Source organism: Carassius carassius, chromosome 10, assembly GCF_963082965.1.
Source record: "Carassius carassius chromosome 10, fCarCar2.1, whole genome shotgun sequence".
NCBI classification, from domain to species: Eukaryota; Metazoa; Chordata; class Actinopteri; order Cypriniformes; family Cyprinidae; genus Carassius; species Carassius carassius.
This window is the reverse complement of record NC_081764.1, coordinates 11,081,324-11,093,826: the sequence shown is the minus strand read 5'-3', so window position 1 is coordinate 11,093,826 and position 12,503 is coordinate 11,081,324. Positions and strand designations below refer to the sequence as shown.

The 12,503-nt window shown below is 38.9% G+C and overlaps 1 protein-coding gene across 1 annotated transcript in view; it reads left to right on the top strand.

The window, feature by feature from the left end:
• Positions 1 to 12,503, top strand: part of LOC132151773 (P protein-like) — an 89,636-nt gene that overhangs the window by 35,692 nt on the left and 41,441 nt on the right. The window contains exons 19-21 of the mRNA XM_059560131.1: positions 8,542 to 8,669; positions 9,406 to 9,465; positions 11,374 to 11,478. Coding sequence (XP_059416114.1) covers positions 8,542 to 8,669; positions 9,406 to 9,465; positions 11,374 to 11,478 — 293 coding nt within the window. The remainder of the gene's footprint in view (positions 1 to 8,541; positions 8,670 to 9,405; positions 9,466 to 11,373; positions 11,479 to 12,503) is intronic.

Here is a 12,503-nt window from a genome sequence, read left to right as displayed (position 1 = left end):
CCCCAAGGCCATCTATTTTCCCAGAAAATCATGTAATTACAGTTTGATTCTGTGATAACTGACTGGTGAACTTTTAGCACATTTCTGTAAACAATGCTTGTAGTAACAGTGGCTCTGGGAGTTTTCTTGATTTTTAGGTCACTGAAAAGCTGTTATAAGAAAAAATAAAAAGGCTCTGAAGGTCATTTCTATAGGTTCATATAAACATTTCACATGTAGGTCATAATGGAATTTCAAGGAAATATCAATAATTTTCTCAGTGTGAGATTTTATTCTAAAAGTAAAGATATTTTCATGCTCATAAATCAGAATCAGAATCAGAATCAGAAAGAGCTTTATTGCCAAGTATGCTTGCGCATACAAGGAATTTGTTTTAGTGACATAAGCTTCCAGTAAACAGACACACAACAACACACAGAACAGAAAAAAAAAAAAAAAAAAAAAAATTACGGGAGAATTACAAATTGGCAAATAAATAAGTGTATAAACAATTGTGCTATAAATGATAATGGAATAGGATTGAGTGAGATGCAGGAATGTTCTAGGATGGAGGGGTAACAAATAAATATAAGGATATTGCACATTTTTGCATAAGCATAAGTTTAAGTGGGAAACATTTAACTGTTCATGAGGTAGATTGCCTGGGGGAAGAAACTATTCTTGTGCCTTGCTGTTCTTGTATTTGCGGCTCTGAGGCGCCGGCCAGATGGCAAAAGTTCAAAGATGGGGTGACTTGGATGTGAGGGATCCAGAGTGATTTTCTGAGTCCTTTTCCTCACTCTGGATGTGTACAGTTCTTGGAGGGTGGGCAGGGGAGCACCAATAATCCTTTCAGCAGTCCGAACAGTTCTCTGTAGACTTCTGATATCTGATTTTGTAGCTGAACCAAACCAGACAGTAATTGAAGTACACAGGACTGACTCAATGACGGCTGAGTAGAACTGTTTCAGCAGCTCCTGTGGCAGGTTAAACTTCCTCAGCTGGCGAAGGAAGTACAACCTTTGTTGGGCTTTTTTCACAATGGAGCCAATGTGATTGTCCCACTTCAGGTCCTGAGAGATGGTGGTTCCCAGGAATCTGAATGACTCCACTGCAGCCACAGTGCTGTTCATGATGGTGAGTGGGGAAAGTGCAGGGGGGTTTCTCCTAAAGTCCACAGTCATCTCCACTGTTTTGAGCGTGTTCAGCTCCAGGTTGTTAAGACTGCACCAGACAGCCAGCTGCTCAACCTCCTGTCTGTAAGCAGACTCGTCACCGTCCTGGATGAGGCCGATGACTGTAGTGTCGTCTGCAAACTTCAGGAGCTTGACAGAGGGGTCTTTAGAGGTGCAGTCGTTGGTGTACAGGGAGAAGAGCAGAGGGGAGAGAACACATCCCTGAGGGGCACCAGTGTTGGTGGAGCAGCTGTTTGACATGAATTTCCCCAGTCTCACTAACTGTTGCCTATCTGTCAGAAAGCTGGTGATCCACTGACAGATAGAGCTAGGAACAGAGAGCTGGGTCAGTTTGGTCTGGAGGGTTGTTGGGATGATGGTGTTGAAAGCCGAACTAAAGTCCACAAACAGGATCCTCACATAAGTCCCTGTTTTGTCCAGATGTTGCAGGATGAAGTGCAATGCCATGTTGATTGCATCATCCACGGACCTGTTTGCTCGGTACGCAAACTGCAGGGGGTCCAGTAAGGGTCCAGTGATGTCCTTCAGATAAGCCAGAACCAGTTTTTCAAACGACTTCATGACGACAGACGTTAGAGCCACAGGTCTGTAGTCGTTAAGTCCTGTTATCTTGGGTTTCTTTGGAATGGGGATTATGGTGGAGCGTTTGAAGCAGGAAGGCACTTCACACAACTCCAGAGATCTGTTGAAGATCTGTGAAAAGATGGGGGCCAGCTGGTCAGCACAGATTTTCAGACAGGCTGGTGTAACGCCATCTGGGCCTGGTGCTTTTCTTCTTTTGTTTTTCTTGAAGACCTGGCGCACATCATCTTCACAGATTTGAAGAGCAGGAGGTATGGAGAGGGGGATTGCAGGAGGTGTTAATGGTTGTGTAGGGAGATGGTCAGAGTGGGTGTTGGGGGTTTCAAATCTACAATAAAACTCATTCAGGTCGTTAGCAAGTCGTTGATTAGCCTCAGTGCAAGGGGATGGTGTCTTGTAGTTTGTGATGGCTCTCAGTCCTCTCCAAACTGAAGTAGAGTCGTTGGAAGTAAACTGGTCTTCCAACTTTTTAGCATAGGTCTTTTTAGCCGCTCTAATCTCTTTGTTCAGTGTGTTCCTGGCCTGATTGTACAAGACCCTGTCCCCATTTCTGTAGGCATCCTCTTTGGCCTGACGAAGGTGTCTGAGTTTTACTGTAAACCATGGCTTATCATTGTTGAATGTTAAATAAGTCCTGGTAGGAATGCATATATCCTCACAGAAACTAATATAGGATGTTACAGTCTCTGTGAGTTCGTCCAGATCGGTGGTAGCAGCTTCAAAAACGCTCCAGTCTGTGATGTCAAAACAAGATTGTAAATCCTGCTCTGTTTCGCTGGTCCATCTCTTCACAGTCTTTACTACAGGTTTAGCAGATTTAAGTTTCTGCTTGTAGGTCGGTATAAGATGAACCAGACAGTGATCAGAACGTCCCAAAGCTGCTCGTGGAACAGAGTGATATGCATCCTTTATTGTGGTGTAACAGTGATCCAGTATATTACTGTCTCTGGTGGGACAGGTAACATGCTGTCTGTATTTTGGCAGTTCACGGGAGAGATTGGCTTTATTAAAGTCCCCAAGAATGATTAAAACAGAGTCCGGGTGTTGTTGTTCTGTGTCTGTGATCTGATCAGCGAGTTTCTGTAAAGCTGAGCTCACGTGCGCTTGAGGAGGGATGTAAACACTAACCAGAATGAGCGAGTGAAACTCCCGCGGCGAATAGAACGGCTTGCAGTTGATAAACTGCGTTTCTAGATCAGGACAGCACATCTTCTTTAACACAGTTACATCTGTACACCACCGTTCATTGATGTAAAAGCATGTCCCGCCGCCGCGCGATTTCCCCGTTGATTCTGCGTCGCGATCCGCTCTAAACAGCTGAAAGTCCGGCAGATGGAGTGCGCTGTCCGGTATGGCGTCATTCAGCCAGGTTTCCGTGAAACACAGAGCAGCAGAGTGAGAGAAATCCTTATTTGTCCGAGAGAGCAGAAGGAGTTCGTCCGTTTTGTTGGGTAGAGAGCGGAGATTTGCGAGATGGATGCTAGGCAACGGCGTTCGAAATCCGCGCTTCCTGAGTCTGACGAGCGCTCCCGCTCGCTTTCCCCGTCTGCGCGTCCTGAAGCGCTTGATCAGCGCCGCTGCTCCTCCGATAACAATGTTCAGTAAAACGTCTGTATAATAGAAATCCGGAAAAATATCATGTGGTGTGTTCTGCCGAATGTTCAGCAGTTCATCCCTGGTGAAACTGATCGTGTCTGTTAAACAAAAAACAGGAAAAACGAACAAAAACAGTACAAACACTGGAGAGCCAAGCACTGAAGCAGCCATGTGCGGCGCCATCTTGGATTGGAAATGGATCCCAAAATCCCAAAGAGATCATAGAAAACTGATACTGACAACTGATATTTGATTTAAGAAACTTTTCATTTTTTGCTATTCATTTCTAATATTCTTTTATGTAGTTAAAATCCAAGTTTTTCTTGAAGTTGCTAATTGATTTGGTAGTTGTCCCAAAATATACTGACACCTAGTGGCATGGATACAGATTTAGAATAAAGCAAAAATGTTAATTAAGCATTATAAAAATACCCTATTTGAATAAAAAGCCATGATTCATTTAATCCACAAGCGAATGTATTTAGTAACAGGAACATTTGAGTGAAAACGAAAATCTGGCTGGTCGTGTGATCTCAACATTTCAAACCACATGAGGCGTTGCTCCATGTACTGTAAATTAAGCAGCCTTATTATCGTTATTATTTTTTTATGTCATGAGTTTTTATCTCATGTGAATATATGTTTTAACCCATCATCTTTTAAAGATGCACTATAAAACTTTATCACCATCTCTGTTTGAAACATAAAATAGCAGGTTACTAGCAAAATGATTTCTTTACACGGGTTTTGCCTTGCCATTGCTCCACTGCAGAATAATAAATCTGATGGTTTTAGGTATGCATATTGATTTGTGTAATTTGTTTTTACCAAAATCTCTTCTGTAGTGCAACTTTAAAGTATTATTCATTTATTTCAGGGTAAAAAATTAATAAATGAGGAAATTATCACATTTAAGGACCACATGCTTATTAAATGTTACTAATGTAACTCATCTCTTGATATCATTTATATATATATATATATATATATATATAAATAAATAAGTTACAATCCAGCCATAAACTCTGGCCAGCACAAAAGCTGTACCACCAAATAATGAATGAGGAATTGGTGGAAGATTAATCAAAGTAGAAAATACACAACAGCTCATTTCTTCCAAGAACATTCTGAGAAAGATAGAGAGTTCTTTATAAAGAAGGTGCGTGTGGAAACAGATTTGCTTTAAAATGAAGAACATGATGAGGTGGTGTTTGTGTCTCACTCAATTGGGCAGAATGGCTGTGTTGTTTTGGGTATGATGAATGAGTCTCCCAGGCTTCTCAGCAAACTTCTTTAATTGCAGAGCCTTCTTTCTCTCTGTCGCACTCATTTTTCTGCTCTGTTTTTGCTGCGCACTGCTGAAGTCCCCCAGTTCCTCCTCCATCTTCAGTTGGATGCCTTGGGGGAATATTGAAGCAGAAAGCAAATCAAAAGTTACTTTTTTGGACCTGTTTTGTCTAAAACTGTCCCAGTGCCAGTGTGGAAGAAGTCTGAGATTCATTTCACACCATGCATGAACTACAGGGCTAATGTGTGTGTGTGAAAGAAAGAAAGAAAAGATGCATAGTATATATAATATAGAGTATATGTAAAATTTGTTTACTTATTGAGGTGGCTGACCTTGAGGAATAATTAAGGTATCCAAGTGACATGAAAGTTGTTGGACCCCAAAGCCCTTTTAATATCTCAAAAACATGCTTATAATTTATGCATCAAACTGATACTTCTTGACTTTTTCTAATCTTATGAGACCCAAAACAAACTTTTTAATCACAGTTTTAAAGAGATTAAAGCTTCATTATTTCCCTTCTCCTGGGTTTTCATTAGATCAGAGGACATTCATAGACTCTGAAGGGAAAACAGAAGTTTAATTTTGGAATTAAATTATAATTTTTGTAATTTTGTTTACATATACATCTTTGGGGTATCAGCCAAATAAGAAGGGCATAACAGATATTTGAATTAAACTTGTCACTTACATTAGTGACTGTTACACTTCCATTTTTACTATTAGATTTCAGCTTTGTACAGTATGTTGCAGATTCGTCTATACATTTCCATTATCTCCATTCTGATCCATCCATCATTTGGCTATTCTTAACACCATTGCCGTTTACATAATTTACCTTCATTACCTTGTTTAAACTTTCTTTAAATGAATAAATTCTACACCACAATTACAGTACATCTGTGTCCTCTGTGTGACTGCAGCTGGTCCCTTCTCTGCCTTCTTCTGTTCTTTCTCTTCCTGTCTTTGACTCTTCCTCTGTTCGTCCTTCTCATCCCTTATTAAATGATTTCCCACGGGCAATCTTCAGCACTCACCTGCTTAATAAAATTTTGCTAGAATTGGAAGCATACTGTCGCCCCCTCAGCTATGATTTATAGCGTATCGGTTTGTTGCAGCATTTACTGACCAGTCTTGGTCATAACCCAAAAGTATGTGTGCATGCTTGTATGGTGTTTTGTGCTAAATTTGAGAAGCTTGAAAAGTGACTGTTTGACCATTGTCCAGCTCGTTTTAATAGAGGCACTTCACACACTGGCATTGCTGGCTAAAGTCCAAAGCCTCTGGCTGGCTAACAGGAAATAGTCTGCTGGAAGTGGGGTCTTTAGATAATTGCTCATTAATTTGTTATCCTGCTTTGAGAGGGTTAGTCTTTTGACATTTGTGACTATTTATGTTGTCACAGTGGTGGGTTTTTCATGAATTTGAAGTGTATGCAGGTTAATAATGAAACTGTAAAACAAGTCTTTTCCCAACTATTCCTTCATTTCTGAAGGAAAGTTCTCGCTAACTAATCAATCTTTCTGGGCAACATTTTATGGCTGACCCTACTTTTTTTGGGGGCCCAATTTTACTAATTTAATTTGCAAGAATGTGGCCGTTCTTAAGTTTTTTTTAAGTTTAAGCTTTTACCATGTGACTGATGAAATTGTGCCAAAAAAATCAACAAAGGAGGATTTGTTACACTATAAAATTAGTGAGTTTATTGTTCATGCTTAGCATTTATTCCCCAGATCTGCCACCCATTTTCTTTTTAGGATTGTGACACACCATTTCCACTGAACACCGTGACAGGATCTGGTTCGTGATTTTACAGAGGAAGGCCCTGTCTTATTATATGAAAAATAAATGTAATTTCAGCCCCAAAGCTTTTATAGTGTGTGTTGGTCATGACCGTCTGCTTAACACATGCTGCTTCAAAGACTTAACCCACTACTTCCTCTCTACGTGTTCCTGCTTTTAACTCAAGGCCAACACACATTCATTTACGCTACACCAAATGAACTCTTCCTTTCTCTCTCATATCTTTTTCTGAGTACACAGAGGATTAATTTCAATAGAAAGATTAATAATGCACAACAAATAAATAAAAAATAACAAGAAATGAAATGTTCCCTTTCACTGCTTTGTTTTGGGAAATGATGACGAACACAGCATTTTTCAGGAAACATTTTATGTGGTTGCTACGACGAATGTCCCCTTAATTGTTGCTCCTGTAAAACACAACCTAGAGAAGATAATCCACTACCTGGATTTATATTCATTTCAAATTCTAATTTTACTGCTTGTAAATGTTTCTCCTAGTGTGTAAGCATACATTAACTGGGCTAATGGCTCCTGTTCATTTGTAGATATTTGCACTCTCTCTATATCTCAACTGTCAACGTCAAACAGTTGCATGTAATACACAGGTCCAGAATATAGCTTGTTTTTCTGTGGCTATTATAGTAAAGGTCAAAGGCTGAGATGTGACACATTAGTTGTGCATGGTCCTGATGTCTAAATGGCACTAAATGGAAATATTATAACCACCGCATGTGATGGCGCCAATGGTCCACATCCTGCTGTATTATCCATCTCACTTTAGTGACTCATACATTTAGTTCCTGACATGCTGCATATGTTTTTAATCCCAGAGGCTTCTGGGAAACAGTAAGTCATCACCTAATCAGTGGTAAAATATCTGGCAGTATTTCATGACAGCATGCATAATGTTCAGCTAATGTCCTTTTATATTTCACCTCCATTCTTGATAGATATTTTAGACTGAGTGGATTAAAATAAACAGGTTGACTTTAATTTAGCTTATATTGTATAGTGTAAAGGAAACCTTCACATAAAAAAATGAAGATTCAGGCATCATTTACTTACCATCATGTTGTTTCAAACTTCATGTTGTGGAACACAAAAAGATATTTCTAAAATTTCCATCTCTGTAAAAGCTGTTCTTTTGAATTTTCTATTCATCAAATAATCCTGAAAAAAAAGTATCACCCTTTTCCCACAAAAATTTTAAGCAGCACTATTTTTTTCAACATTGATAATAATGAAGAGAAATGTTTCCTGAGCAGAAAAATTGGCATTTTAGAATGATTTCGGAAGGATCATGAGACACTGAAGACTGAGTAATAATGGCTGAAAATTCTGCTTTTCCATCACAGGAATAAATTACATTTAAAATATATATTCGAAAACATATTATAAAATTAAACATTATTGTTTTTATTGTGGTTCTGATCAAATAAATGCAGCCATGGTGAGCATAAGAGACTTCTCAGACATATAAAAAAGGATACAGAATTAATCAATACGATATCCTCTCTCAGAGAAACTGCCACTTTTATGTTCTGTTTATGTTGTATTTGCGATTCCCATCATTTATTTAGACTGAGATACTTAGATCAGTCGGACACATCACAGAAGCCTTTAATGAAGGCTTTCCAGTAACTAGCTTATTATTCTTATGCCTGACAGCCTGTAGTTCATTGTGGCATTGCAGAGTACCTGTAGTGTCTGTATATTGATGTGCAGAGAGATTATGAGTCTGTTTGAGTGGTGGCTGGACTGTGTTTTTATTTGAATGCCACTGTTTGGTCTCTCTGTTGCTGAATGTTTTTTTTGTTTTGTTTTGTGTGTGTGTGTGTGTGTTTGTGAGTGGAATACCAGATTTAGGAACACTGTGGTCGGCTGATGAGAAAGAGTTTGTGATCATGGGAAGGCAAGATAGATTGAGACATAACATATGATTGATGCACTGCATTAACCACCAGCCTGCTGTTTTCCAGGATTCCTTTATCTTAAAACCTTTACGTGCAACAACAGGAAATAAAATGTTTTTGTGAACAGTGTTCTTGGTTCTTTTCCAGTGATCTTGGCTTGATGTACTGTTTTGTCCCTCAGGTTGGATCGCGATCTTGGGGGCTCTGTGGTTACTGGTGCTGGCTGATATTCAGGACTTCGAGATCATACTTCACAGAGTGGAATGGGCCACCCTGTTGTTCTTTGCTGCTCTGTTTGTGCTTATGGAGGTATGGTAATGCTCAACAAACCCACATATCCCAATGGCTAGTCATTGTTTACTAAGATCAGTTTAGCTGGTCACTGGCCCATGTTGTTTTGGATGCTAGAGTCAGTCAGACAGACAGACATTTTTATTATATATCTGTATCTATTTTTTTTATATAGCCCCCCCCCCCCAATTTTTTTATTTGTAATCCTGCCTTAGTCAAGCGTGAAACAGGGAAAAAAAAATTGTTACAGAGGACAGAATATTTAAAGTACATTGTCATGAAAGATAAAGTACAAATAGTGTATAAAATTGACTATTAAATATACATTTTATGTTTATTTTTATCTATCACATTCATAAATAAAGAAGGAGAAAGACTTTGTGAGTGACTTGAGATTGTAAGTCAAAGTAAGGAGAAAGTGAGCATGTCAGCAGCAGAAATGCTAGGTTTGCTGTTTGTGTTGGTTTAATCCTTTGTTTTGTTAGGAGGATAGTATTCACACAGGGAAGCCCACCCCTCGGGCCCAGTGGGGAGCTTAACACTGCTCCAAGATAAACTGTTTGCCCTCTAGAGCAGAGCCAACATTCACAATCATTCATACCAGTGTGCACTGCAAGTGCTGAGACAAAAATAGATTAATTCTGATATTCCACTTCCATTGTTTGAAGGATGGAAAATCAGAGCTGTCAGGTTAAATGTCTGTTGTTTTGTTTTGTGGTCTATGGCTTGATTTTCTCTTTGGTGTATTTTTAAGGCTTTAGCCCAGCTGCAGCTAATCGATTACATTGGAGAGCAGACAGCAGTGTTGATAAAAGTGAGTATATGCTCCAGAGGTGTTTGATACTTTGATACTTTTGGGGGGATTTCACTAGGAATTTATATTTGCATGGGCTGTTTGTGCTTCTTTGGTGATCGACTCACTAAAGGTGTTATGCAATCAGCACAAAATCTATCCAAAAGTGGTATTAAAACTTAACTGATATGATCTCAAGTGGGAAGGTGACACATGCTGCTTACATCTTGATGTAACATGCCTCAGATGTCTCCTGTGACCACTCATGATAGGATTTTCCAAATTTTCCAAATCCACTTTTGCTATTTTAACGACGGAAAAACGGTCCATGCACCAGGGTGCATTTTTGGAATGGGTTGTCCCTATTCTCTTAATGAGTAATGGGCGTAACATTCAATAAACCAATCAGAGTGTCATCTCCCATTCCCTGAGTGAGATGCGCCTCTTTTTTTGCACCTCTTTTTTTTCAAAAAAGAGGTGTGTTCAGGTGCATTGCTATTTTAAGGAGCTGAAAATAGACTATATTTTTATACAAATATAAAAATGTAATGATGGATAGTCATTGTGTGTATTAGAATTATACTTATTTGCAATTCAGCCTATTACCAATTATAATGATGATTGAAATTGGCTAATTAATTGAACAATCATGCCAATACACACACATATATATTAACTGACTCATTACACAGAGCTTTGGTGGATTCCTGCTTGTCCCGTAGATGATCTGCTTGCGCGCTTTAACTTCGCACATGAGCAGATCAGTTTCTTCGCTCGAGAAGCGTTTAGGTTTTCCGCCAACAAATTCCGCCATGTAAATAGTGATCCGCCATGGCGCGAGCGCATTTCACTCTTAAAGGGAATGTGAGATGACACTCTGATTGGTTTATTGAACATTACGCCCATTACTTATTAAGAGAATAGGGACAACCCATTCCAAAAATGCGCCCCGGCGCACGGACTGTTTTTTCATCGTTAAAATAGCAAAAGTGGATTCCAACCACTCATAATAGGATTTTGAGGGAAAGGTCTGTTTCTGCCTCAGAGTAAAGACAGATTATAAAAATAAAAATAGGAATAAATACATTGTAAGTCACATTGTAAGACATGGGGCCCTATTTTAACGATCTAAATGCAAAGTTTAAAGCGATTTGGACACGCCCTGAGTGCACCTGCGCCGTGCGCTTTACGCTGTGCATTTAGATCGTTAAAATAGGGCCCCAAGGCTCCTGAAAAAGTGGACCTGAAAAGTGTTCTTTAATACATGGACTATAATTCTAAGTGCTTGCATTACCACACTTAAAACAAAAAACAATGTAAACCAGCCAAATGACCTCATTAAATAATGTGGCTGGCTCAAATTATTGTCATCTTTAAATCCAGTAGTAGGGCTGTGTGGGCCATAAATACAGAGATTTCTAGAGGTCTGGAAGTGTCCAGCTCTGCCTGGCTGGTGATCACACTGTGATAGACCCGTCAGCTTGTGTTTGCTGTGTGGGCCTTTTACAATCACAGTAATTATTCATGACAGGTTCTGCTGTGGGGCTCTGATGCATTCAATCCAATCAGCAACACAAGGACCCCCAAAATCTGACCATGTAGATGAACAACCAAAGAGAGAAATAGTGGGGAAACCGTGTTCTAATAAACAACGTTCTTACATTCTTATGTAAAAGCTACAGTGTTTTCACATAAGTTATGGTTGGATTGAAAACAGGCATGTGGTGAGAGTGTGTGTTTATGTCTGTTTGTGTATATGTGTTGTGTTTTGTTTATGAAAGCAACAGAGCATGAAATGATAAATCCAATGTGACTGTGTCATGAACACATTGTCTGCAAACCCTCCCACCTTTGTGTTGGCATTTATGTGTGTGTGTGTGTGTGCGAGTCTTTGGTTGTGACATATTTTATTGTTATCTTCTCTCCCAGGCAGTGCCAGAGGATGAGCGGTTGGCCATCGCCATCATTTTGGTCATGTGGGTCTCAGCACTGGCCTCCTCTCTTATAGACAACATTCCCTTCACTGCCGCTATGGTAAGGAACACACATACTCCTTCAGGCATTTGCACACAAACACAAAGATATGGTAAAACAAAACTAGCTCTAAATGTCCTTCTAGTTTTTCTGACATCTTTGTACAATGGCCTTTTTTAGTAATTTGACTTGAAAGAAGGCCTTTGTTAGATAAAAACCTACTGTTTTCTAAATTTTAAAATGTAATTTATTCCTCTAATATGCTGATTTTCTGCTCAAGAAACATTTCCAATGTTTATCAATTTTGAAAATAGTTGTGTGGCTTAATATTTATGTGGATACTATGATACTTTGTTTTTGTGATGCAATTAAAATTACGTATATTCAATTAAATTATTAATTAATTTTTTTTGGAAAAAATAAATTCACATTAATATATATAAAAAAAATATTATTAGATGCTGAAATTGCTCACCATTTTGTTTAAATTTCACTTTATTTAATCATATTTTTTTAATGTTCCCTGCAATAGGCCTATAGGCAAAATCTTTTATACAACAGTTCTGTGAACAAGAAGTTATGTAGAGCGTAATATGCAGACACTTGATCATTATCACAAAATAAGACAAGATTATCAAGCCTCTGATGTGAGCGAGGAGGGTCTTGCATGATTCTGAAGCAATTTATGTAATGATAATGACTGGAGTTTCTTAACTTGAGGGACTGTCATATCTTGCCTATAGGGAGCCTGAATCACCGCCAGATTTTGCAGTTCTTTCAATTTAACCCCTGCAAGCGAAGTAAAACGGGAAATGTCTCATCGCTATTGTAACGATATTTATCCAACGTAGAAGACTAGTGATGTTTTGTGATTATAAATAAATGAGAAATATGCTTTTTCAAACAGTTTTAGAATGGCATGTCTCACTGGAGGTCACTGCCGTCACTGCTTGACATGTTGTGTTATCTACCCACGCTCTGTTGATAGGTGAATACAGTGCATCTTATCCTCTATAGTCAACCGAAACGTGAGAATCAGTAGTGAGTGAAGTGCTATCAGAGTAAGTCATGAATCATGTGCATCA